The sequence below is a fragment of the Folsomia candida genome, unplaced genomic scaffold, assembly GCF_002217175.1.
Source record: "Folsomia candida strain VU population unplaced genomic scaffold, ASM221717v1 Fcan01_Sc060, whole genome shotgun sequence".
NCBI classification, from domain to species: domain Eukaryota; kingdom Metazoa; phylum Arthropoda; class Collembola; order Entomobryomorpha; family Isotomidae; genus Folsomia; species Folsomia candida.
The window spans coordinates 111,525-138,639 of NW_019091252.1; the positions used below are offsets into that span (position 1 = coordinate 111,525).

General features: G+C 37.1%; 6 protein-coding genes across 14 annotated transcripts in view; 3 read left to right on the plus strand and 3 right to left on the minus strand.

Annotated features, from left to right (window-relative positions):
* Positions 1 to 556: 556 nt before the first annotated feature.
* Positions 557 to 8,240, plus strand: LOC110862532 (pyruvate dehydrogenase (acetyl-transferring) kinase, mitochondrial). 3 transcript variants are annotated; one of them, XM_022111742.2, is made up of 16 exons: positions 557 to 2,438; positions 2,533 to 3,216; positions 4,544 to 4,671; positions 4,755 to 4,837; positions 5,070 to 5,207; positions 5,691 to 5,737; positions 5,809 to 5,865; positions 5,941 to 6,075; positions 6,148 to 6,216; positions 6,289 to 6,374; positions 6,447 to 6,561; positions 6,637 to 6,665; positions 6,748 to 6,771; positions 6,849 to 6,905; positions 6,978 to 7,126; positions 7,360 to 8,240. In XM_022111742.2, exons 2-16 carry the CDS (start codon positions 3,117 to 3,119, stop codon positions 7,427 to 7,429), a joined length of 1,287 nt encoding a protein of 428 aa, XP_021967434.1. In that variant the 5' UTR covers positions 557 to 2,438; positions 2,533 to 3,116; the 3' UTR covers positions 7,430 to 8,240. The 3 variants fall into 3 exon arrangements, with proteins under 3 accessions (XP_021967434.1, XP_021967435.1, XP_035701536.1); XM_022111743.2 differs by having other exon boundaries at positions 557 to 1,802; XM_035845643.1 differs by having other exon boundaries at positions 557 to 3,216.
* Positions 8,117 to 10,614, minus strand: LOC110862533 (dihydrofolate reductase). Of its 3 annotated transcripts, none has more exons than XM_035845648.1 (6): positions 10,452 to 10,614; positions 9,055 to 9,250; positions 8,793 to 8,975; positions 8,598 to 8,721; positions 8,412 to 8,524; positions 8,117 to 8,346 (listed from the first exon to the last, which is right to left on the minus strand). In XM_035845648.1, exons 2-6 carry the CDS (start codon positions 9,150 to 9,152, stop codon positions 8,271 to 8,273), a joined length of 594 nt encoding a protein of 197 aa, XP_035701541.1. In that variant the 5' UTR covers positions 9,153 to 9,250; positions 10,452 to 10,614; the 3' UTR covers positions 8,117 to 8,270. The 3 variants fall into 3 exon arrangements, with proteins under 3 accessions (XP_035701541.1, XP_021967436.1, XP_035701540.1); XM_022111744.2 differs by lacking the exon at positions 10,452 to 10,614 and adding an exon at positions 10,153 to 10,329; XM_035845647.1 differs by lacking the exon at positions 10,452 to 10,614 and adding an exon at positions 10,126 to 10,329.
* On the plus strand, positions 9,705 to 16,316 carry LOC110862529 (serine hydroxymethyltransferase, mitochondrial). 4 transcript variants are annotated; one of them, XM_022111733.2, is made up of 14 exons: positions 9,705 to 9,801; positions 9,877 to 10,070; positions 11,400 to 11,555; positions 11,638 to 11,691; positions 11,788 to 11,821; positions 11,899 to 12,091; positions 12,166 to 12,422; positions 12,505 to 12,577; positions 15,057 to 15,092; positions 15,159 to 15,300; positions 15,389 to 15,532; positions 15,598 to 15,649; positions 15,718 to 15,777; positions 15,871 to 16,316. In XM_022111733.2, the coding sequence occupies exons 2-14, from the start codon at positions 9,921 to 9,923 to the stop codon at positions 16,104 to 16,106; spliced, it is 1,587 nt and encodes a 528-aa protein (XP_021967425.1). In that variant the 5' UTR covers positions 9,705 to 9,801; positions 9,877 to 9,920; the 3' UTR covers positions 16,107 to 16,316. The 4 variants fall into 4 exon arrangements, with proteins under 4 accessions (XP_021967425.1, XP_021967424.1, XP_021967429.1 ...); XM_022111732.2 differs by having other exon boundaries at positions 9,708 to 10,070; XM_022111737.2 differs by lacking the exons at positions 9,705 to 9,801; positions 9,877 to 10,070 and adding an exon at positions 11,110 to 11,310.
* LOC110862531 lies at positions 12,590 to 15,058 on the minus strand. Of its 2 annotated transcripts, XM_022111741.2 has the most exons (6): positions 14,900 to 15,058; positions 14,622 to 14,791; positions 14,313 to 14,553; positions 13,913 to 14,239; positions 13,471 to 13,835; positions 12,590 to 13,400 (listed from the first exon to the last, which is right to left on the minus strand). In XM_022111741.2, the coding sequence occupies exons 3-6, from the start codon at positions 14,329 to 14,331 to the stop codon at positions 12,705 to 12,707; spliced, it is 1,407 nt and encodes a 468-aa protein (XP_021967433.1). In that variant the 5' UTR covers positions 14,332 to 14,553; positions 14,622 to 14,791; positions 14,900 to 15,058; the 3' UTR covers positions 12,590 to 12,704. The 2 variants fall into 2 exon arrangements, with proteins under 2 accessions (XP_021967433.1, XP_035701533.1); XM_035845640.1 differs by lacking the exon at positions 14,900 to 15,058 and having other exon boundaries at positions 14,622 to 14,889.
* Positions 16,317 to 16,553: 237 nt separating the features above from the next.
* LOC110862530 (UBX domain-containing protein 4) lies at positions 16,554 to 18,896 on the plus strand. Its single transcript, XM_022111738.2, has 7 exons — positions 16,554 to 16,752; positions 16,814 to 16,948; positions 17,031 to 17,413; positions 17,482 to 17,918; positions 18,025 to 18,136; positions 18,207 to 18,532; positions 18,609 to 18,896. The coding sequence occupies exons 1-7, from the start codon at positions 16,671 to 16,673 to the stop codon at positions 18,709 to 18,711; spliced, it is 1,578 nt and encodes a 525-aa protein (XP_021967430.1). The 5' UTR covers positions 16,554 to 16,670; the 3' UTR covers positions 18,712 to 18,896.
* LOC118433589 (PIN+ prion protein RNQ1-like) overlaps positions 18,892 to 27,115 on the minus strand; it is a 29,901-nt gene continuing 21,677 nt past the window's right edge. The window contains exon 7 of the mRNA XM_035845641.1: positions 18,892 to 27,060. Coding sequence (XP_035701534.1) covers positions 27,028 to 27,060 — 33 coding nt within the window. The 3' untranslated portion in view covers positions 18,892 to 27,027. The remainder of the gene's footprint in view (positions 27,061 to 27,115) is intronic.

A 27,115-nucleotide genomic window follows, 5' to 3' on the forward strand; every position in this document is an offset into this window, starting at 1 on the left:
TGGTTAGTTATTTTTGTTATATATTTCACAGTTAAGCATACAATAAAATTTACATATCATTTATTTATTTATGATTATTTTTATGATTCCTAGTTTGTGGTTTTGCATCTCACACTATAACAAATCTTTGCTACCGAAAATATCCCTCTAATTGACATATATGTACATATATTTATGTGACATTTGCGTAATAAGCATCCGCTCGAAATTGCATCTCTAGATTTCAAGGTCTGTAGTGCAGAAGCCCATCATCCAAAATACATGCACGCAAAAATCTCTCACCACTTGTGAAGAACGTGATGTGATGATGATACAATTTGTACGTGAACATACATCAACCACATTTTTCCCATATTTCTCAAAACTTAACTAAATGTGTAAGCACGATTTGCACAATGTGTGCAAAATCAAACACAACAATGACATGATCATGTCAAAGGTCATTTGTTTTACACCGCCCAGGCGTTGAGTGGGTGACACTTTGTGCTACATAGGTACATAAATAACTAAGCTGCTCAGTAATAATAACAACCTCTCAAAGTTGTTTAGGTAGTGGACATTTTTCCCATGTACGAACTTATTTACAAGTCGAGTGTTGTTGTCTCCATGCATAATCATGATTGCGATTCTGTTATTGAGGAGTGGATCCAGTATCCAGCAAAGTGGACTTTGGCCTTTTTATCGTCAATAAATAAAACCAGACCCAGCAAACCTACTGCTCAATAAAGAAGCAAACCATATTTACCAAGTTCTACACACTCTTTAGTTTTCAGTCAGGCTTAATAATATTAAATAAATAAAAGTGTGCAAAAGTTTCAGCCGTCTTGCTAGCCTGCACCATCACAAGTATTATGACTATTGCAAGGAACTATGCTATACATACATATGCACTATGAATGATACGTGGGTGAATGATTGAGAAGATCTCACATAAACCAAATAAAACCAGTTTCATTCTTTACAACTCTTCAAAATGAACTCTTCACAACAACATCCCCAACAATAACATTGTTATAATGAGACAAATGCTTTGGTCGGGTTAAAATCTCGTCTCCTCTCAGTCTGTAAAGAACCGACTGGAAGAACGGAATTGTTTTTTGTTGCACATTTTGTTTGGCTGGGTTATTTCCATTCAACAGCTATAAAATTTGCGCATTCGTTAAATATCCCGTTCCAAGTTTGGCTTCGTTGTTATTTATGCAGTTAGTTGTGGTCGTATCGTGTATCGTGCAGCATAATCCATACATATTTCTTTGTTGAGTGTATATTTTAGTGGATTGGATTGGATTTGTGTTTGTAAAAAATCCTTGAGATCCCCTCTCTCACAACGCAGTCTGCTCTTCCTCATGATAAAAACATGTGGATTCCTTCATCCTTTTTGTAGTGGAAGGAACTATTTTTTAATTATATTTGGACTTTCACTATAATTAATTTACTAAAGAAAGTGTTTTCCTATGTTGAGATGAACAGTGGTGAAATTGGGTAATAAAAAATTTGCCAATTACAGGAAGATTAGTATCAATGTAGTATGAACGGGAAATCAGTGAATTTAGTAATTGTACTGGATTCCACACGAGGCTAAAAAAGAGAAAGCTGTGAATCCAGGGAGTACAACGAATTAATTAGTATCGAACATCGTGGTTTAGTTTAGGTATAGTTAGTTGGCAGTTTACCAAGCCGCACTTTTAGCGAAAAAGTGTAGTTTATTTTATTTTATTGTAAAGTGATTGTGATCGTCATTTTGTACTAGATAAAAAAATATATCAAGTTTAAAAATTTGTAAAACTAGGACACCGTTTAAGGTAATTGACAATAAAATATCATTATTGACGCACTGATTTTTTTCCGTCGTAAGTATTTTTTGTTGCATTGTGCATTGATGATTTATCTCCTGAGTGGTTTCCTCCATCGTCAAATTAAATGACAATATTTACCTGGGTTCACTGTTATCGAGTTCATGTATGTATAAGATACGCAATGTTTGTTCAACTACCACCCACAAAATATTCAGTACAGTAAACCACACACGGAGATAGAGGGACGTTATTCTTGATAAGACACGAAATCAAAAGTTTCCACTATAGCAAAATTAGGTTGGAATGCTTCATGTATTCATACATACATAATTTATTCATATTAAATAAATATTAAGCTGAGATTCGTATAATCACATTCAAAATTCGTTATAGAATTTTGCAATCTCATAAACTGTAGAACCCTATGTATATGTATGTAGATTAGATTGAGCCAAACTAAATAAACGAAAATTAACCACGCTATTAAAGTGTTATCGATCCCAAACATTCAATTTTTGCACGCAAACTCGTACGAATTGTTTTAGTCAGTGATTGATAGAAATGGACCATGTGCCAGCACATAACATAACCGGTTAATAATAAGTGGCGAAAAAATCGATTTATTGATATCTTCCGAAATTGGTACAAAAAATCCACTCCATTGTCCTTCCTATCTCTACATATATATCTTTTTTGCATACATATACATATTAATGTGTAACCTTTACTTTTGCAGGAAACGGAAGAAAGCTGAATGACACGAACCGTTACCAATTTTGCGACTCATAATCCTAACCTATATTCATTCATCAGCCGAATATTTTTTCAGAACGATTTTTGCAACGATCAGCGCATCCCGTCAGGAGTCACATGCCACTTGCCATCTTCAATCAGACGGAGGTCACATAAAGCAAGGAACTGACGGTGGTCCACTTTACCAAATCACTCTACCAGCACCATTATGTGAACTGAAGGAGTCTTGGATACCCACAAAATAATAAGAGAGCAGCAGAAGAAGAATGGGAGCTTGATTAAAAGTTGGATCATAGAATCCAACCTGAATCTTCTTTTGCTGAAGAAAAGAAGGGAAAGCAAAACGCGGAGAAGAATTGAAGCAGTCGGTCCAATCCGGCGGATATAAAAGGGCAGTGATTACCAGTGATCTCCTCACATTAGGGTTCGAACCACTTGTTGGCAACAAGAGGCTGTCATCAAAGCACGGATGCAAACTCGGTACAAACGACGACTCTCAAATAATAAGGTGCTTATCCAAAAGTGAAAGTGTTCCCTGAAGAAAGTTTTTCAATTCAATCCGGCAAAATGCGGGTCACCGGCGTTCTTCAAAAACTTGGAAAGATGTTGGATTTCTACTCGGGATTTAATCCTTCACCACTCAGCATGAAACAATTTCTGGATTTTGGTAAGTCATTATCCTCCTTAGAAGGGTTATTTATAAGAAAAAGTTGTGCATAATTAATTTTGCGTCATGCGGTTCATTTTTTAGCGTCAATAATAATATTCTGCATAAAACTGGTTCGTTCAAAAAAATGGTCCGAGCTTTCCTATCGATTGGCATGACATTAGTATAATGATTCGAGTTTCGGGCAAAAATTTGCATTAACAGAGTAAACAAAAACCAATTAGCACCTCTGGTTATCCCACCATCTCAACAATATTCGTGCCTGTCAGTCAGCCATCCTATGTACATATACATATATATTTATTAATACATATGCCAATTAGCGTACCCCATAAACTTTCCCTTCAGAAACGTTATTATTTATATATGTAATTGCGTAATTAGGGATGGTCACCTAATTCTACATGCATAATCATGATTGACGAAACGAAACCAGTAAAAATATCAATCGGTAAACAAAATCATAAAAAATACATAGCCTGCAAATGTGGCAATGATATTATATATTTGGCAATCTGGACATCCACCATCATCACGTGACAGTGATGACATATTTGAGATATCAAAATTTAATGACATTATTATGTTTGGTGGCAGTGACATCCAAAAATAAAAGGGCAAAAATCGCCGATATTATTATTGTCGGTGTAATTATTCGTTCTTATGTACCAACAAAACAGATGCCTCAACTAGCTCTCTTATTTTTTTCAAGTAGTCGCTGTATTTTATGACTTTACCAAGGCCAACTTCATTTATTAGTACGGCGAAATAAATGAAGTTAGATATTCATTTCCAGAGCGTAAGTGAATAAATGTATTTCGCAATTCCGTTGTAGGAATTAGAACAACAGGAAAGCATTAAAACTCTTTGCTCATGAAACTATTTGTTGTTGGTGGCTCATTCTTTGCGGATTCCATGAAGCTTTCCTTTCTTCTCATCTTTCTTCAGCATACTTTTGAGTAATTGGATTTGCTCTTGAATTCGACGTTGACGTCGTTGTGGATAAATAAATAATCCCTAAATGCAATTTCAAGTATTTGACTTGTAATGCACGACGAGGCCGGTGCCGGATGGAGTAAATTGAATTTTTTGAAGTGAAAGCTGTTCATAATAATGCAATTCCTCGATTGAGCGAACAAGTACTAAACTGACAACGTCCATAAATTATGTCACGCAAAAATTCCGGTTTATCAGGCCCTCCCCCTTGTCACCCCCTTTTCATATGTGCCGCAAATCGGCCTTGAACACAAAACGTTCACCCACCCAGCGCATAACTCGAAAATGCGACGATGCAATAATTTTTGCGTGTCCTATCTTGGTTTTGCAGGACAAAAAGCGGTGGAGAACAGATCGTATGTCTTTCTACGGAAGGAACTCCCCGTCCGCCTCGCCAACATTATGAAAGAAATCAACCTTCTTCCAGAAAAATTGCAGAGCATGCCCTCTGTAGCTTTGGTACTTACATAATAAGTTGCTTTTGTTAATATGTATGCATTCGTATATTTTTATGAGTTTTAATATGCAGTTTTTCTCATTAGGTGGAAAAATGGTACGAAATGAGCTTTGAAGAGATACTGGAATTTGAAAATACACCCGAGAATGACGCACAAACGCTCAAAAGGTAATTAAAAAGATGGATCAAATACGTATGCACGAGTGAGTGGGAAGTGGGATCGGGATGCAGATGTGTTAATTGGATTACGTGAAACTTTAAACGTAATCCTTTTATTCATTGGCCAAGTGTACTGCAAATTAGACCATCAGAGAATGGAATCCATTTAATGCAATAAATTTTAATTACTTTCTCCATGCTTTTGCCCAATGCATTTTTAATTGAAATGTTCTTGTTTTAGGTTCTGCGAGACTTTGGTAAAAATAAGGAACCGGCATTTGGATGTGGTGCAGACTATGGCACAGGGTGTGGTTGAGTTGAAAGACTCCCACAGGGTGGATTCTGCGATGGAGTTATCAATTCAGTACTTCCTAGATCGGTAAATAGATATAATAAAGTAGCCAAAGTAAAGTAATTAATTAATTAGAATCTGCTACAACATTATCGATATGCATCATTTGCTGCAGAATGCGAAAATTTTATCTTTGACTTCGTTGGACCACGTCCACGTAGCTCGAGATGATGTTAGTCTCCCTCTTAATTAACGTCTAAAATTGTCAAATAAAAAATTCAACCTTTTCGACTGACGTAAATCACATTGTCAAGTAGTCATCGTACGTCGAAGTTATGATTTCTGAATCTTCGTCTCAAATAATCGTCTCGATCTACGATGACCCCGTGACAATGTGAACTAATTGTAAATCGAAAAGGTCGATTTTTTACGGTTTTGCGTTATTTATGGAAGGCGACGTAAGCCATCCCATTTGATTTCGCCCATTTGCTACATTTTGTTTTCGACGGTTTATTAATTATGACTACAATACAATTATTGTTCTCAATTATTCAATACTATACTCGACAGGTTTTACATGTCCCGTATTTCCATCAGGATGCTTATTAATCAGCACAGTAAGTTTAATAATATGTTCCCTGTTTTTTTCGAAATTCCACTGATGAAAAATTCCACTCATCTATTTCAGCTCTCTTATTTGGAAAAGAGTCAAATTCCATTAGCCATCGCCATATCGGAAGTATTGGTAAGTTACTCACATTTTAGAAATTATCTTTAACGAATTAATTAATCTAATCAAGTATATTGCTCCCGTAATCAGATCCCCACTGTAAAGTGATTGACGTAATTCACGACGCCTATGAAAATGCGCGTTTTCTGTGTGAGCAGTACTACCTCGTCGCCCCCAGTTTGGTTGTACGAGAACATAACTCTATTGCTAATGGGGAACCTATTAGTAAGTTCATATCATGAACATTTCAATATCATCAAGTTGTATATGTAATTGTTTCGAAATATCGAAAATTAGAAATCGTTTACGTCCCCTCTCATCTTTATCACATGGTATTTGAATTGTTCAAAAATTCCTTAAGAGCTGGTACGCATCACAATAATTTAAATATATTTTATCCCGAAAATGCAACCTTTTAATAAAACTGATCCTCTCTAGTGGTCGAGTTTCACGGGACTGAACGCACTGTGTATCCTCCAGTAGAAGCTAGGGTTGTTTTAGGCAAAGAAGATATTTCTATTTCTGTAAGTAACCTATCACTATCATGATTTAACATATTTAGGACACGATTGTACCAATTGTTCCTTGCATTTCAGATAGCAGACCGGGGTGGAGGCATCCCCCGAAGAAATACAGACTTATTGTTTCAATACATGTATTCTACTGCACCCCAACCGCCCGCTGCTGAGAGTCATTCAGCACCATTAGCAGGTAATATTTTGTGAAATATGCTAAAGAAGTAGATTTAAGTAATTAGTTATTTCATGTATTCTATTTTATATTCAGGTTACGGATACGGTCTTCCATTGTCTAGGGTGAGCACATATTTAATCGTACCTATAAAATTTCTAAAAAGTTCTTGTTAATAATCCTAAAATTTTATCTATTTTTAAATAGCTTTACGCCAGATACTTCCAGGGTGTAAGTACTTCATACTTATGGAATCTTGTTAAAATTAATTAATGAAATGCCTAAATATTTATTATGTATTTATGTAGGATCTTATTGTCACCTCTTTCGAGGGGTACGGGACTGACGCTATAATTTATCTCAAGGTACATATTATCTCGCATGCAAAAGTCACTGGCTATCAGAACTGTTTAGTAAGCGTCTCCTATTAATTTCAGGCATTATCAAACGAGGCAAACGAAAAGTTACCAATTTTCAACAAGACTAGTTCAAAACGATACTCAAATAGCGTTCCAGCCGCAGATTGGAGTTCCGGAACTGCGACTATGACGTCGAGAGGAAATAATAATGGACCAATGAGCACTAGGTTAAACCAATAAGAGTTACGTAACGTAGTCTGCCTCACGTTAGGATTAGTACACAGAGAACACTTTTGACTTATACTGTATATTAGTTACATATTTAGAATTAGTTGTCGCATTACGAGTCATTTCCAATTGTTACATGCAATTCCAATTATTTATGATTATATTTAATTTAACTACCGTGTATGGGTCGTGCTGGTCATATGCTAATAACCTTTACCTAAACTTTTGATAGGCAAGGTTGGTCAGATTCCAAACCTGACGATTCGGATGATGGGCCGCCCCCTGACCAAGATAAAAAGTGAGAATAATGACAAAAGTGACTCAACTTCTAGACGAATGTTATCAAAAATGTGGTGCAAGTTTTTCTTTTTATAATTTTGTGAAAAATTGTGATCCGATTATAATTTAACAAATGTGTTATGAAGACAGATATTTATAATTTTCTTAAATATAAATTTTAAATTTTCGAGTATTCGTTTTTGAAATAATACGGAATCGCAAATGGGTTAAAAAGTTGGTTTCCGCAATTTTCATGGTGGGATGACATAAAACTGCCAATTCCAGTCTGCAAAATATTATTATTATAAACTATTATTATTATTTGTCATGCGGAAAGATATTACATATTACATCATTATATTTATGCATCATTATTACCTAAATTTTCCGGAATTGAAAGACTACGATGATTAATGAATGCGTACCTGCTCATCAATAAACAAACGAGTTATCTAAGCAATTTAACGAGGGAACTAATGCATACCTAAATATTATGTATCCAGAGACTTTATCTCACTAGACTGGAAATCTTGTAAAAATATGTAACCAAAAATTCATAGCCTAGATTAGAAATATGTACCTAATCTAAATTACTATTGTATTGTATTATTTAAAGGTAATTAAAATATGAGTGTAGTATGTTTACTTCCCTTATGATAATTATGATTGTTATACCATGATTAATTTTTCATAAACTCAGAGAAAAAATATCGTTTTCCATTGATATTGTTGTATTTATTTATGATTTCTTATTTGAAATTATGAAGATGAAAATAGGACTAATTTATAATTTATCCAGACGGTATGTAGAGAGACAATAAAATAGTGTCGAAAGAAATGTCCATATTTTTCATTATTCGCACTTTACAATTTTTCATAAACGTAGAACGTATAGCGAATGCCGTCTTCTTCCTGTTCCTCTTGAGACACTTTCGGATCACTGGGATAAAATTATAAATATTTTACGTCATCATAATTAATTAATTACTGAAAAATTCGACTTACGTGACCAATTTGTATTCAGCTGGATCAAATTCTGGGAAGAAAGTATCACAATCAAACTCTTTCGCAAGCTTGGTCAAATATATCCTGTATAAAAATGGGGATTCCATTGCCATCTGCAAATCAATCAAATTAGCTGAATTTTCACAAGAATTTCTAAATAATCCTGAAATTTATTCTTATACGTACTTTATAAATGTGGCTCCCTCCAACTACCCAAACTTGATCGATCTCTTCTTGAATTTGTGGCTTTTCCAGGTATTTCATCGCGTCTTCCCAGCTTTTGAAGGCAACCATATTTTCATGGGGTGAACTATTGAGCCATCATCCCAATTAGTAATTATAAATGGGTACATAGTGTAGTAATTAATTACGCTATCATACATTTCCGTATCTCTGCTCAGCACAACATTCAACCGATTTTTCAATGGTCTAAACTTTTCCGGGATCGATTCATACGTCTTTCTCCCCATTAAAACCACGTTCCGTTTGTTCTCCGAACCCGGGTGTTTCGCCAAATCATAAGAATCACCCGTTGTCATTCGGTTAAAGTGGTTCATTTCTTTTCTGTTGATAATTTTATTAATCTTTATTAAACTTTTTTTTAGTATTGTGTGTGTTATATTCAGCAAAGTGAGTACGGTACCGTAGACGCCAGGGAAGATCATTTTTGACCCCGATTCCCATTTTGGAGTCACATGCGACGATCAAGTTCAACTTAATAGGTGACATTCTGCTACTCATTGACCTTACAAGGTTGGAAACTGTGGGATGAGCTATCTTGGTAGTTGATAGTACGAGTTATATAAAAACGAGGTCCAAATCACGGTAAATATGTTACTCTGTCAATACAAATTATAAAATAAATGCATGCATTTAACAGTTTTACCATAATCAACGAAACATTCTCTCCTTCATCATTTACTAACTAACTATGACTATAACTATTAACTCTCTGGAAGAATACTGAGATTTGATTGACTAATAACAACTTAACTTTTACTCCATAAAATTGAGATTGTAACCCGTATACTTGGATATCTTCTCAGTTCAGATAAGAAATTATACTATGATGACATCAACCCTAAAAACATGTACTTGCATATATGATGACACACCAAGTCAATAAATATGGTGCTTGCTTAGCTAATCAAGTCAAGTCCTTTATAAATATGTCAACAAGTATCAGTTAATATAAACTAGTTTCAAAGTCATGACATAAATGCTATACTTACTAATTTAAGTATTTGATCAATTATACGATAAGCCTAAAGAAAAGCCAAGCCTTTCTGGAAGATGCTCTTTTTCATGCCCACCGTCTCCTCCTCATCATCCCTTCCTATCTAAACCCAACTAACTAATCATCATTAGCATTTTAAGAAATTACAATCTGGTACAATTGATATCCAACTAATTTAATTCAGTGTGAAATATTGCAATAATATTCGCAATTTAACCACATCATTAGATAAAAAGAGACACGCGGTATTTGCAGTGAAGCAACAAGTGGCAATGTCAACTCAGCAGAGGACCCTTCTCCGTCAACTCTTTTCTCTTGCGAATAATATAAAACACCAACTTGCTACTGCAGTCTCTAATAATTTGGATAAGAGGTTTATCTTCACGTTGAGGCAAAGTACGAGTTATCATCAACAGTATTTGGTAAGTTTTTTTGTGTATTTATTATTTGCAGAATTAATGAGAGTAAAAAGCGTGCCTGGAGAATATTTTGTGAGACCCTTACGTGTTAAACCACGAGACAAAGACGACACAAGTACCCAGATTAATTGTCTGTACTTAATTGACTTTGTAAGTCGGTGTTATAAAACTAGTTTTATTTGAAGGAGAGACCCGTGGTTTGGTTTTGCAAATTTAACCGAACATATTTCTGTATGACATGTACGAAGTTTTGCCCGCTCGGCCCTAACAAAAGCCTTTGTTCACTTTTACGTCACATTTTATGCAAAAAATATGCCAAGTTATTCCTACAATGTTATCGATTCCACTGAAATCATTCCGTTAATTTCATGCAATTAGCCTTACATGTTTAGAGGACTTTCATTTGATCTATGTGGTTAAACGAAATTTTATTAATTGCCACATAATTATTTCATTCACGGCATTATTAACTTTCACTTTTGCTTTCACTTGTGTATTATTCTTATTCCGAACATTTTATGTGCAGCAATAATTACACGAGTTGTTGATTCATTTCATTAAATCTGGGACGCACACGCTGCATGACTTCTTGGCAATTTAGGTAGTGTTTCTCTTCAAGCATCCAAACAAATATTATTTGTGTCAAATTTAAAACCTTATCATGATTGCTTAATCATCTTATCGTATGAACTTGCTGCTCATTGCAACATCTGTCCCATACTTGTGACACTTCTTCAATTCTCGTGATTCAATTGGTACTCGTGATGTAGTTCCTTCCAGCCCAGATATCTGTAATCTCTCTCGGAATGTCATTTGAATAAACAAGTTTTATTTAAGCCGGCTCTTCTTTTCTTCGTTCGTATGTACCAACTCACCAAGCAATTTGCTTGTGCAATTTAAACATCTCATTCTGTGTAAATGGCAGAAGGGAAGAAAATAATATGATATGCGTAGCACATGTGTAAGACCAGACTTAAATATCGGACCATGTTCGTATGAGAATTCATGGGTTGCTTAATGAAACTGGTTTCATTTTATGCTACTTATTTACTTGCTGGCTGGTGGTAATATTACCATCATTCTCATATCAAATTTCATTTTATTTCTTCCTTACATCTTCCACCTTCGGCTGCAGGGTAGCATAACTTGGTGCTGTTAAATTTAAGTAGTTGACGCCAGACAGGCCCAGTGGTATTTATCGAACTTTCAATTTATTCAACACGGTAGTTCAGTAGGGCATAAGGTATCAACTATTGAGTAAGAAAAGTTTGCTTAAGAAAAGTTTATATTTACATGAAAAACTAAATTTCGTGTACGTAATTTATCTTTCAGAATTCGCATACAACAGTTTTTGCAAGAAACTTGAACGAAATGGCGAAGCAATGGACAGGACAAGAACCCTTAGCACAGGACGACCCGGAAATGTGGGAATTGGTCAAAGAAGAAAAGATCCGCCAAGTTAATGGCTTGGAGCTTATCGCTTCAGAGGTACGAATCACTCGGAAGAAGAGTTGTTCAAAATAGATACTTATGAAATTAAGTATAACATTATTTTTTCGGTTTTATGCAGAATTTCTGTAGCAGAGCGGCCCTTGAAATTATGGGATCCTGTTTAAACAACAAGGTATGCAAGGTTTTAAGTTGAATAAATTAATTGTGGTGTAGAAAAAATATAATGATTGCAGAAAAATCTTAAAAATCTATTCTCTTTTGTTGAAAGTACTCTGAAGGTTATCCTGGATCCAGATATTATGGTGGGTGATTTGTAAATTCAAATAATAATTTACACGACAAATGTCAGTGATAAGCTAATATTCTGCTTTATGCGCAGGTGGTACTGAGGTTGTCGACAAGATTGAGATTCTCTGTCAAAAACGTGCCTTGGAAGCATTCAACTTGAATCCGGAAGAGTGGGGTGTTAATGTTCAACCGTACAGTGGTTCTCCAGCAAACTTTGCAGCATATACGTCAGTCCTAAGTCCTCATGACAGGATTATGGGGCTAGATCTTCCTGATGGTGGACAGTAAGTGCACAAAATCCAGTAAAAAAAAACATTTTTCAAGAACCTAAGTAATGATACCTTCTGTAATGCTCTAGTTTAACGCATGGTTTCATGACTGAACAAAAGAAAATCTCTGCAACATCCGTCTATTTCGAGTCCATGCCATACAAGCTGAATCCGGCTACTGGAACGATCGACTACGACATTTTGGCTGAGAACTCCAAGTTGTTCAGACCAAAGGTTATTATTGCGGGGACATCCGCATACTCTAGGCTGCTGGATTATCCAAGATTCCGACAGATTTGCGATGACGTGGGTGCCATCATGTTGGCTGATATGGCACATATTTCTGGTCAGTGCATTGCAAAATAATAACGATCTGTTATGTTGCTTTGAATTAGATAAATTCCATGAACAGCTTTTTAATAATTCAGGGCTCGTGGCTGCTGGCGTTATTCCTGCCCCATTTCCCCATGCTGACATAGTGACGACGACTACCCACAAGACGTGAGATACAAATTCCATCTACAATTAATCTGTAATTTATTAATACTTAAATCATTTATTCACACTTCACGTAATCATAGACAAAAATCCATTCATTAAAACATCCTGTTACAGCATATTTCAAATCCTAATCAATTATTTGTTTTGGTCCTAAATACACAGCGACTGAAAACTTTTTCATCAAATAACCATTAATAATGCCCCATGAATTCTTATCTACATAGTTTGAATTGGCCTGCCTATTAATACAGATAGGGTGGCCCACACCTAGAGGCTTGAAATCTTTTGAGGTGATGCTATTTTTCAATTGTAAAAGGGACGCTATCAGGGCACACATGTGCAAATGAAATTCCCATCGGTATCGTTCTCCTTCACGAACAAGTCCAATGGGGACATTTTTGTAGTCAGGATGAGAGGGGGGCTTGTTATTTTTATAGTCAATTACGGGGTCGGAAGGGCTTTGTTTCATATGCACCTTACCCGAGAGTGCTTGGCCAGCATAAATCACATAAGTATTGGATACAAAATATAACGCAGCCACTTTCTCCCCTTTCTTCTCCTGTCTTCCTCTGGTCAACAATTCTTCAATACTCTCACCCTGTTCTGCTCTGAGGAGGAAAGGAATCTCTTGTGCAGGTTCCAAATTCAACGCCGCTGCTGCTGATGATGACAATTTGTCATGAATCTTCAACTCTAATCCACAAATGTCCATCTCTTCTACCAATTCCTTGTATGCCCCATTGGGAAAGTTAATCATGGTGTTGAGACAGATTATTTTGATGGTCGTATCAGGCCACAAGAGCATTTTAAACAGGGTGGTGGTCTAAAAGTATCGAAATTAGTCATTAACATGGAAAAAGTTACATATTTTGCAGCATTATTATTATTAGTACCTGTCTTGCTGCGTATACTTTCATCAGCCCATACTCGTCATCTTCATCATAATAGCGGCGACGCGTCTCGAGCTCTTTAAGTACTGGGGTCGGTTTCTTGGCCGACTTTCGCTCTTCAGAGTAAATTGTCCACCCTGAATGTGTTTTGTTTAGATTTTGAGACATGATTGCCCTGGTGGCGTTGTTATTTTTCCCCTTTTCATCCCCATAAATATATGTAAAAGAGGCAATCGCATGGAGGATGACGTCATTCTTCTTATTGGCGTCATCTGTAAATTGGCATAGAACGAAACCGACTTGTTCTCCTTTGTGTAGTTCACATTTCGGGATGGGCTCCATAGTAGTGGACTTAATCCTCACACAGTCTGCAAATATGTTATGATACGAAATTTGCAATTGGATCGAATTACGTAATTCGATAATTAATAAAAAACAATCTTACTACTAATTACTGCGCATATAAATCTGCCACCAGAGCCAGCAAGGGACACTAGTGAGAATAATCCATACGTCCGGTTCTGATTTGGTGGTGAGTACACCACCTTAGACTTTAATCCTGGAATCCTCAACCCTTCTTCACCAGCTTGTATTATTTTGGCTTCAGCTATTCCTCTTTCGGCAGCAGTGAGAGGTGGGTAATTTCCCGTAACGACTTCCGGGGTGAGTGGGGTTAACTCTGAAGTTGTCGACTCTTGTGATCCCATAACCTCATCATCCCCTTCTCGAGCCAATTGGCAATAAAAATGCCGTAATTTGCTATCTCCTTCATCTAACACCAGAATACACCATGTCATAAATTAGTGGATCTAATAATATCATGAAATACAAAAAGCTATGCACACCATCAGACTTATCCGACATCCTCTTGTGTCCAGCGATTGGGTGATTTTCCACCACACAGGCACAGGTCTGTCCTCTCGCAACTGAATCGCCCGATTGGCATATCCTCGTTCGAGGGGGCTGGTGGGTTGACCTGGTGAGAATCGTGTTCCATCCGCTTTCCTCTCCACCATCATCCAGTCTCGTTTCGATGACAAGTCTTCTTCTTCCTCCTCCTCGTCATCCGAATCTAATTTGAGAAACCTGTGGAAATTATGCATAATAAGTATCATCTCATATTGTTGCATAGTTTTCATTAGTCGGCAAATTACTTAGTACTGGGCAACTCCTTTTTTGCATCGTCATCTCCCTTCTTCTTCTTTGACCCTTCGCCTTTACTGCTAGTAGGGACAGCTGCCTTCCTTTTAGAGGAAGGTGTGGCAGGTTTTGACTTTTGTGAAGAGGGACCCACAAAATCCTCAACAGAGTCAGAATCACGCATCTTAATTATTAACACATATATTATATTAACAATTAAATAAAAAGTCATGTTACGGCGGCATGCAACTAAATATATATAATAATAATATTATGCATGATAAGTATTTACCTGAAACAATTGGGAAATAATAATAATAGTAAGTGCGCAAAAAAAGAGTGCACAGAAAACAGTTGAATGGTGATTGGTGGGAACAAGAATGGGAACGTTTTCTTCCCACCGGAAAGATGATAATACGATAATTCTTTAAATATCTATGATATTGTAGGCTCCGTGGTGTTCGAGCTGGTCTCATATTTTACAGGTTAGTATTTATCAAAGAGAAATTTTTCTTTATCTTATTCATTACTAATATTTATTTTTTTTACAGGAAGGGTGTTCGCAAAAACCCCAAGACTGGGAAGGACGTTCCTTACGACTTGGAAAACAAGGTCAACTTTGCCGTCTTCCCATCACTCCAAGGTGGGCCTCATAACCATGCCATTGCTGGAGTCGCGGTTGCTCTCCGACAGGTAAATACATGATACAGATACTTATATCACGATGAGCAAATATACACCATGTTGCATTTATTTAAAACTAATTTTGCATTTATAACAGGCCAAGCAACCCCATTTCCGGATTTACCAAGAACAAGTTTTGAAAAATTCCAAGGCCATGGCGAAAAAGTTGAATGAGCTTGGCTACAAAATGGTCTCGGATGGGACTGATAACCATTTAGTTCTTGTTGATCTTCGATCAAAGGTTTTGTTTTATTTTATCAATTAATTTTTGATGAGCTTATTCATGTTGATTCTTGCTGATTTCAGAAATTGGATGGAGCTCGAGTGGAATCCGTTTGTAACAAAGTGAACATTACAGGTTGGATCAACGAATTATGTGATTAGTGATATTAAGTGATCTATTTAATAACGGCTTTTGATTTGCAGCGAATAAGAACACGTGCCCTGGAGATAAAAGTGCACTTACGCCCAGCGGTTTGAGGCTTGGTAATTGGAACAATTTATTCAATGATAACTACTCATCACTAACATTAGTATAACAATTACTAGTCATGGAATTATTTAATTTTTCTGCCACAGGAGCTCCAGCCCTCACTTCTCGCGGCTTTGACGAGACAGACTTTGAAAAAGTGATTCATCTCTTGGATAAGGCTGTAGCAATTGCGTCTGACGTCAAGTCTAAAACTGATAAGCTCAAGGATTTCAAGGAATTTTTGGACAAGGATGAAGCGACCATCAAATCAATGGAGAATCTGAAGAAGGAAGTAGAAGCGTTTGCATCAACTTTTCCCATGCCAGGATTTGATGACCATTAAACCAAACACATTCACTTGCATGAATTGCTATTCCATTCCAAACAATTGCTTATGACCAGGAAAAAGAGACATTTATTACGTTAGATTTGTAGCTTAAATTGCAGCCAAAGCTGTTTAAATACCCAATAAATTATGAAAAATTGTGAAATTCAGAGATTATAAAATGTCCATGAAAAGAATAAAATTATATATTAAACATTTTCTGTTTCAGATTCGAATTGTTTGTTGCAATTCAATTTTGCATATCATTGCATTTTGAAATTTCTGAAGCTAGACATAAAATCATAGATACATATGCGGTAAATTTCGACACTATTTGCCAATGGGTTAGATTAGGTTATCTAAATTAGGTAAATAGAAAATTTGTGGTAAATTTGGCAAGATAGCTTCGTCTATATTTTGCATGGAAAACGTGTCTCTGAATCCCCTTTCCACGGGAAAGTCAAATTCTCTGCTGATTTTCGTAAGAAAGACACGTAGCAAAAGTCTGACTGGAATTTAGCTAAATAATTGCTTGCAATTTAAAGCTGTAATTATCTATATCCAACCACACCCACCTCGAGGATGAAGTGGTTTGAAGGAAACATTGTGGAAGCTGTGCAGAAGGCGCAGATTGAAGGTGCCGTTTTTGGTGTAGGGATTTTTGGTAAGTAAATAATAAATAAAGCTCGTTGAACAACATGAATGTAATATTTGGCGAATTACAGGAGATGACGATAGCTCTAAAGAATTAGAAGCGTCACTGAGTGGAGAAGAAGTCCAAGTCGTCATGAATGCTGGAAAATTTGTTTGTATTCGAATCACAGGAAATTCGGAATCGCATCAACAATTTGCACAGATTTGTAAGTATTTAAAAAAATTAGTACTGTCTAATACTTGATTTTACTATTTAACTGAACGACGGGATACTGTTATGTCAATTAGATACGAATGCCCCATCACCGTCTATTTATCTAATTGGGGATCGTGGTTCCCCACTTGAAGTCATTTCTACTCCGCACACGTCTTCAGAACTAAAAGTAAAATTTCAGTCGGCATATTCTCGTCACTGTTCTGCGTTAAGTGCTTCAATCGCTCCGCCTGCGCCACAAGTATCGCCACCAGCACCAGTAGTAGCGGCGGATGGCGGAGTTAATGCCGCCGCCGGAACCTCGGCGACAGCCCAGGCATTGTCAAATGCAAATGAAGCCGTACGTCAAGCAGAATTTGCAGCAAATCAAGAAAATCTTTCAATGGAAGATAAGATTGAGAGGGCACAACGACTCGCAGCAGCTAAAAGACAGCAAAAACTTGCTGAAGAGGCTGAAGTAATAATAACTAATTTTTACAATTGATTGAATTATTATTAACTAACTAGGTTAACTAATTTTAACAGGATGTTAAACGTAAAGAAAGAGAGCGCCGTGATATGGGCAAAGGTCTCGCCGAACTGAAACGATGGCAGGATGAGCAAGAAGCCAAGCAATTGGTTGAGCAAAGGAAGAAGGAAAAGAAAGATGACCAAGAATTGAGACAACGATTGCGTGAACAAATTGCTCAGGATAGAGCTGCAAGAAATGCAAGATCGAACGTTTCTTATCTACAAGAAGGACCAGTGCCCCCTCAAGATGATCAATCTTCTTCTGCGCCACCAGCGGGGTCTCGACCAGTCGGGTTAGGAACAGGTGCTTCAGCTCCGAAAGATTACAGTGGCATGGCCCGACTTCAATTTCGCTTACCGTCTGGATCCTCTATTTCACATGCGTTTGAACCTAGTGTCACACTTGGAGATGTTCGTACCTTTCTGCTGGATGGCAATCATTTACCATTCAGGTAGGATATTTATTTTAAAAAAGAATTATTTGCGAGGAAATATGTATTTAATTGTATCGATGATTGTTTGTGCCGACTACAATGCTCCAACTACTTTATATTACAGACAATTTACACTCTCCGTCGCCTACCCACGCCGACAGTTTACTAATGCGGAATATGTTTCCACACTACGCGACCTCGGCCTTGTTCCTTCAGCCGCGTTGTTGGTTCTACCCGTAAATCCAAAATATGAACCTGTAGTTCAAACTGGCAGTAGAATAATCATTAATTATCTTTGTTTGACAGCTTTCCGGATCAACTTCATCTCTCGGTGGTGGCGGATCTGGAATAGGGAGATGGATTTCACTAATTGTGAGCTATTTGGTCATCCCTTTTACATTTATTTACTCTTTACTCCAAAGAGCCCTCCCTTCCTCTGGTACTTCGACAACGCCAACCGCTCCACCAACAAACCAACGACCAACTACGGCTCGTACTCGACCCATTCCTGGTAATTCTGGTGCTGAAGACACTCCTTCCTCAAGTACGGCCGGATCATCTAATCAAAGCCAGGCTGCCGGAGCAGCAGAGTTAAGAAATAGGAAGAATGCCAGTAACAAATCCGGAGAAGGGTAAATATACATATTTTAATTTTGAACTAGTTTGATTTTCTTTGCAAATGTTACAGTTTCATTTTTATTTTTCAAGGAAAAAAAGCACTGACGGAAATATCCACAGACTTCGCAACACAGAGGAAGATTCGGACGAAGAGAAAGCGACATGGAACGGAAATTCAACGCAACAAATGTAGATTATAAGTATATATATATTTAATACAAGTATTCGTGATATTACGATTTCCGAACTGTTAGCATTCTAATTTGTCATCGCGCTTTATAGCAATGTCAACACAAAAATATCGTTTAGTTAAATACTTACATTTTAAATGTATCTCTTTCAGTATGCGTTAATAGAAAATGAGCAATCGGTATCATATTTCTTCATTTGAGATTTTATTTACAACAACCACAAAGCAAGTTGTACACCAAGAAGAATAATATCTTTTACATAAGTTATACAATTAACCAATCAATTGGCAATAATTTAGAATGCACACGTAGCACCGACAAGTTGTTTTTCTTCAAGTAAATCAGTGCTTGATAAGCTTTATATCCATATAATAATAAAATCCTGGCTTAACTCAAACTCATTTTCATGAGAATAAGTCGAATCCAATTAATCTGCAAGCTCTCCTACGAGCTTGTGCATAAATACGTGGTATTACACAATTAAATTCTACAGCTCAAAATAGCCATTACATTGTTATCAATACATTGACAGTTGCATTTTGGTATCAAACATCAATATTGGTTTATGTACTTTAGTAAATATTTATATACCGATAGCAGAGAGAGAGATGAATGAATCTGATTTCAATAATTGAATTGTGATTGACAAATAACCATCGCCATAAATTTTCACAAAATTGGCGATCATGTAATTCCATTCATCCAATCATTCTCGAATATAATACTTTTTTTCCTGATTAGCGAATTTTGTTTTGTTGCCTGTTTAAAATTTTGTTACAAAATATTATCGAGGTTGAACTCCACAAACTAATTGACGGTACGAATGCGCGAGTGAATGAATACTGAATTCGGCATTCTGAAAATTTTGACTGGCTGACTTTCACTCCTTGTAGAGTTGTATTTTTAGCATAGTTAAGTCTCTGATTTGAACTTTTGTGATTGTAGTAGTAGGATACGACAAGGTATCAAAAATCTCCTCCTAAATCACGTTGGTAAAGTTTTGCTTCGAATTTTGGAAAAGAAAGTCGCGTGGAAAGGAAAGTCTGGCTATTTACTTATAAATATTATACATCTCAATTTGACTCATACGACTAAATAATTAACAATAAGATAAGGTACGCACGTTACAAAAAATCCATATAATTCCAATAATTTGATTTGGTCAAATCTGTCACAGCGTTGTTTCTCACGGTCTTGCCCACTCGTTGTGCATTTGCATATTCATTCTTTACTTTAATTCTAAGTACTTACTTAACACATCAATTTCTATTAAATATTTCGATAATAACTTATCAGAATAGGAGACCAGCTCCAGCTCCGTTCTGCTATTCTACATAGAATGCATTTCTTAAATTTCTTAATTGTTTGTATGTACAAATTTAAACATTTCCCGTAATCCCAAACTTTCATTAAACTTCTTCTTCTTTGTTACACTGAAAAGTTAAGTTAATAATTCTAAACTAATTCTAAATTAGTAAATCCTATTTACTAATTAATTAAATACAATCATAAAATGTTAATGCAATTATCTTTTGCTACCTACATTACATTACATTAAGCAGTGCACAATTCCGAAAATATTGGAATTTTAATCAAAGTGGTCACACCTCCACTTAAAATTTGTTACGTACGTTGTTATAATCTAATCTTATATATCTTATCGGAACACGAATCATGCAAGTCATTTCCAAAATTTTCAGTTCAATAATTAATCTCAAATTAATTACTATTACATAATTTTCCAAGAGGAGAAAGTTTTGACACAGATTTTCAATCCATAGCAAGAGAAATTCTTTCATGTCGTTTTTCCTACAAAAGAATAAAACTACGTTCTAAAGAACCCCACTCGAACTCGACATAACATTTTGGACCAGATCTCTCATTATTTTCTAAACTTTGCCAAAATTTTCAGGAAAGAAAGGATAATAATTTATTAATCGGAACCCTAAATCAGATCGCGTGCCTCTAAGACTGTAATCATTTTCTCCCTCCGCACACAAAAACCTAGCCAAAAGTCAGGTCTTCTTTTACTGTAGCCAACAAACCACAAATCCGTAAAAGATTAAAGATCTCGCTCCACAAAGGAAAGAGTTAGCAGAGAGAAAGAGAAGAAGGAAAACTTGATCTAGATCCAGATCGTGATGCCAAATGTCGCAGGACTTCAAGTTCATGAGCATTTGGGAGAAAACAGTAGAATTTATTAGTCTTCCTTCTCCCATACCTTATCATCTCTCTCTCGGCCAACCCAACGCACAAAACTTGCCTCCAAATTACTCTTCTTGGGTCAGCAAAAAATGTGCAATTTCATTCCTCTTTCTTCTTCTTCTTCTTCTTGAATCGTACAAAATTTTTAATTGCAATTTTCCCCATGCCGACAAAGTGCTTGGTCTGCGGAATGAGTGTCCCAGAACCACAACTTTCTCCGCCGTCATGTCCAACCCTTATGTTATCCTTTGGTTGGTATAATCATCATCGTGGAGAAGAGAGAAAGGGAAAAAATGTCTCATAACTCTGAGAACTTGAGCAGGCCGCTGGTGGTTCTGAGAAGGAAGGATAAATCATTTAATGAGATGACATTCTTGGCCGACTTGCCCCCAACTTCACTTTCACTTTAAATGAAATGTAATCCAATTTCTTAAATTATCAGGAAATGATGAAAGTCAAGAGAGTGTGTAATTCCGGGGAGGAATGAAAATGAAACCACCTCGTTAGTCAGGAGAAGACGAGTGTAACAAGAAAATTATCTCCTGCCTGATGTATGCTCACTAATAATGAAGATAAGCTGTTGGTCGGATGCATCGTTGGTTCACTGTTTAATTAATATATTTAAATAGCATCCCCTCTCTCTACGTGGAATAATGGTGGACATTCAAACTGCGCATTTATCAGAACTACATAAGCTCCACAAAGCAAGAAAATCCTTCCACTTTATTTTTACAGGGATGATATGTGCAAATTTTAGAGATTACATACTTTCACCAACTCTGATATTTATGTACGTACCAGTTGCAGGAAACCCCATCATAAATTTTGCACTTTGTTGCTTTGTTGCAAATACCACCCACCCACCCACACTTTCCATTGTATCCTCTCTCCCACCACCCAAGCTCTCTCGGCGGATTAAATTCTGGACATGAGACGTGAATTGTGTGGTGGTAAAAGCAACTCATCATCATCATCGGGCACAATGCACAACGCTACAAAACAGTTACTAATCGCATTTTCTAAAGAGCCCAGCACAGCACCCAACGAGAGCCTCGTCCTTGGTCTAATTTGCCGTGATGATACTAAACCGTATAGATTTTAGCAGCCTATGCCTACCTCCTTCTCATCACATCGCATCTCTCTGGGTCGAGTTGATAATATTATTTTGTCGAAACTGTTTAGAAGCAAAGTTGTAGTTTCACACAGCTGCCCATAACTCGCACTAATGTCTCTAATCTAAACGGTTTATCTTTGGGTTTAATATCATCATCCTCCTCACAACCTGCGGGGATTTAGTATAGGCAAACTTTGCAAATGCAATATTACTCATCGCGTACATAATAAAGCTTTCATCTAGTCCCGGTCCTTCGGGTGGGTGGATGATTAGAGGAGGAGGAGGAGGAGGAAACAAAGTTAAAGTTTCCATGCCCTTCTTCCTTCCTGACGTATATAAATATTTCATTCAGCAACAACCAACTTTTGAAGGTTGCACATACTTAAGTGGACAAAATAGAGGCAGAGATAACAATTTATATGGCACGTTCATTTAGGCATTTGCCACAAAGTGATACACATACCGGGACAAAATCTACTCCAACTCTCTACTTAACGCAGCTCAAACACCTCCAGAATAAAAAAACGAAGCCATATCACCAACACCTCGACGCGTGTGTGCCCCGAGCTGTGAAAGCATCTCAACTTTCTCCACATTTCACCTCTAACCATTTTCGTACTTTCAGACATTTCGCACACTGTCACCACCACGATTGTGTGTCCTCAGGTAGTGGATGGATGTACTTACTTAATAAACTCCTGCGTAAACCCAGCCAACTCCTCTCTGGGAAGAAAAGTGGAATAAAGTCGTCCCTACGACACAGATACTCACTCACTCACTCACTTTCCCCCTACGTATGCAAGCACGATAAGATGTGTATGCGTTGCGAAATTGAATGTTGCGAAAAGAGATTGCATTGCATTCAACTTATAAACTTTGGTCTCTCTTGTTCTGCTAAATTGCTAAGATTCTCTTTCCCGATTTCTCTGACCTGAACCCATTTCACAATTCACTCAGCAAACTTTCCTCCCCTTCCCCAGGAGAGACTATACGAGTCCGAAGAAGAGTGGAATACGTTGTATGTCCACACAAAAGTCGGTTAAAATTTTATCCTCCTGACAATTTTCCCCAGGAATGCAATCCCACCACTTACTCTTCATAACTTCTTTCCTTCCTGACCACTTTTTCCTTTCAGCAAGTCTTCTTCTTGAAACTTTGCCAGGACAGAAAGTGCAGCCACACGTATGATAATTGACTGACGTGAAACAGAAGACCCCTTACGTAAGATGGATAGAACGGGTTTTCTGAGTGCGTGGGAATGGGGGGAAGTAGTATTTTGAGAGAAAGAGTGTTTTGTGGTCAGCCACTTAAACATGTACTTGAGAGACAAAGGAAAATCAAGTCACGCAACTTTATCCGGATAACTTTATCCCTTTTTCTCTCTCTCTTATGTCGTGGCATGTGAAGGTAATGAAAATTCGGGCAGGTGACAAAAGTTTAGGGAGAATGGGATGATGTGGGTTACGTAAGCGTAACTTTTTAAATTTCTTCTCCTGCTTGTTTGACAGATTAAGGAGAGAGAGGGATCGATTCATTGCTGCGCTGCGTTTTACTCGTGAGTCAAGGTTTCTGGGTGGAAAACTCAATTTACTAAATGTCAAAACTTTGGTAATGTACTTGTCTCAATTTACTCTTTTGAGTAATGTGCATTGATTTAGGAATAGAAGGGAAAGACTAAATAACTATTCCTTAGTTTAATTCGTTTGTCAACTCGGGAGCTTGTGATTTTTCGGGTTTTATGTGAAGTTGCATAAGATTTATGGCATAAATGCCACTTAACATAAGAGAGCTTTCTATGTAACTCCGTTTCACGTGATATGATAAAATCCATAATCAGAATCTAAGGTATCCAATGTGTTTTTGGTGATTTTTGGATGATGATATCTTGTCAAAGTTCCTAATTGTGTTTCTCCTATAGCTTTTCAGCCTCCATTTGACAAGCACTTGGTTCATAGACTTAATAAATAGGGTTTGCTCTTGCTAATTCCTTCCCAATTTACGATTTTACTAATTGGAATTATGTAACAATGCTGTTTACATAATTTGGAAGTCAAAATTACACTAATCAATAAGAGTATTATGCAGAAAAATTATGTAATTTCACCATACCCGGACTTTAAAAACAATATTATGAATAAATTCAAGTAGAACGTGCAAGAAGTTCGTGAATCTTGATATTTCCCTTTAAAAATCAAACCCAATGAATTCATACAAACGTTAACAAATCCATCTCAAGCCATGATCGATCTCGTGATGCGTCGTAGTTCTAGCCCAGGTAGGTATCTGTCCCACGGTCTGTTTTCACTTTTCAGTGCACTTCCATTAAATAAGTAAATGCTCCTCCTCTCTGTGACTCTAAAGCCAGCAAAGTAATTAGACTGGTGGATTTGTTGGGGATTTGTTGAGGCCGGCACGGTTTCAGGGGAAGAAAGTCATTTAGCCTGGTGAAAGTGCTGGAACGTTCAATTATACATAATGCTCGGGGAAAATTGTTGTTGTACATCATCCAGCACAAATCTTGGAGTATAATGTTAATCTACATCACGCTGTGCGAGGGAAATTGCTTTAATCATAATATCATAAAGTAGGCCGTGCAGTACAGCACAAAATATAGTAATTTGTAATGTGTCAGCATCCTCCTCAAAATTCGGAGAAACTACAAATATCAAGCATGAATCCATTCGAAAAGTTGAACAACAACGAATATGTATGAATAGTTGGACAGAATTTGGAACTTTCTCTCCTCCGAAAAACTGAGCCAACCATTTTCCCTTTTCTCTACTAGCTGACATGGACATGTCGCTTCACTTTCCAGAATGGAAACAAGAAACAAATCAACAAAATCTAGTTGAAAAAATGAGTTTTCTCTCTCTCTCTCTCTCCAAGAAAACAGTAACCTAAACCTGTTACACTAAACGAAGCACAAACTCAATCCTAGTGCAACTCTTGTATTCCCTTCGTCATGGAGTATTTTGACAGATCAAACATCACTCGAAATCGATTCCACTTTCCATCAATTTTCAAATTTTCAATCCAAGCTTAAAGTCAAAATCCACAACCTTCCCTTCACTCCGTCAGTTTCACCTTCACAAAGAAAGACGGGCAAGAAAATTACTCCTCTCCTAACACAAGTATCCTAACCAACCTTATTACGTAGCCCAAACCCTGCCATCTCCATCCCTCCCTAACCGTTTGATTGCTTCACTCACTCAGCAGAGTCCCATGTTTAGCCCTAGATTTCCATCTGACTGGACCAACAGTTGCCTGTCTTGACTTGCCTCCTCCGACAACTCGGTCAACAGACAAAGTTACAAAAGCAGACACAATTTGCCTAAGATATTCTGGCTGAATCAATATTTCAAATGAGCCGACTTGCCTGCCTGCCACTGCTTTTGCTACGTACGTTACGTACATATGTACAACCACTTTCGCCCTGCTTTCCGATGAGACGATGATGTCGGCTCACTCTCCAAGAGTTGGCCCAGAGAGAAAAAGAGACAACCTTGGGCCTGTGATTTGATGCTTGACTCACTTATGCTGAGCCGTGCCCACCACCACTTTCCCTCTCGAACCACTACTCACACACCGTAACAAGACTGTTAAGAGAGAAAGCGAGGTAGCAAGGTAGCAAGGAGGGGAGAGGAGAGAAAGCCAGGAGAAAGTGGATGGATGGATGGATGGATGGAATAAAATTAAGGTCGGGCAGAGAAAGTTCCTCCATCCTTCATCATGCACACAAGGACTTGATCCAATCCATACACGGGCTGAAGAGATGAAGAAATGAAATCACCTCCTTCAACTAAGGTCGATTGGGTCGACTCAGATGATGACAGTAATGACGAGCGTGAAAATGATGATGATTATGATAAGGACACATATGAGAGAGAGAAAGAAAGAAAGAGGAGGATTCTATAAAAAACTTGCAATTTTTATCACTAATCTTTACATACATATTATTCAAGTAGTAGACCCACTTTTTCGTCTCATACTTATTGAGCCCAGTTCAATAAAGTTTTCTCCCCAAATCTCTTACACTGAGGAGAAGCATAATTTCTCCAGACTTTATTCCACCCGTTTCTCTTTCCCTTCTTACTCTTTACTTCGAGCAAATTATTCCGCATCGTTTCACAGTTTGAGTTGGGTTCTCTATACCATTCGCTTCTCTATGACGTGACAAATGAGAGTCGGCAAGTACAGATTTCGTCCTAATTTTTAACTACTTTAAAATCTTAGAAATATCAAATTGTTGTGCGTTCAGGTGTCAATTCGTGTGGGAGAAAGTATGCACGGAGTGAGAAAATGTTATCTTTGGATAACCCACGCGTTCAGAGGTACACATTTCAGTCGCAGTTCCGATTCATACCCATCTTCTCTTGTTGGGAGAAGGGAAGGAAGCGAGTCGACCATGCGTGCATGCCCTTAATCCCAAATTTTGGTCATTGTAAGTATCTACTACACTACACTGGCTTAAAATTCGGCAGACAGATACGTATTTCCAGAGAATTGATGATGATAGGCTAAAAATTCAGGGGGAAAGTTGTGCAATAAGTTATATCAGGTAAATATATGGCATATTTACTTATAGGAGGTGAATCTGAAAATTTGAAAGAACTTGTTCGTGCGTCGAATTGAAAACTAATACTGCATTTCATCATACGTAACATTGACAAATTGTTGTGACATTTAGATTTAAAAAGTTGCTTATGCATGCATGTTTCTCTATTCTTTAAAACTTACGTAAAGTACATACTTATTTTTCCCCTTTCTTGAAGGAAAAGTAAACTTTCAGAGAGAAAGTACAGAAGAAGAACATGATTCGACAGATTTCTTGTAGAAAAACTGGCAAACCATGCTTTAATTGATTGTTAGTATATGTACATAAATGTGTACATACATCATTACGAGAAAAATCTTGCCCTTGTTACGTGCATAAGTTGACAAGTTGAGAATCTTGTGAAACTCGTTCATTTTTTTCTGCTTGCTTGGTAATCCAATTTGCTTAAACGATGGAGCAGAACGCCATCCCGTCCGTCTGTGTAGATAAAAATGAATGGGTTAAAAAATAAAGGAGTTCATAATCCTGGACT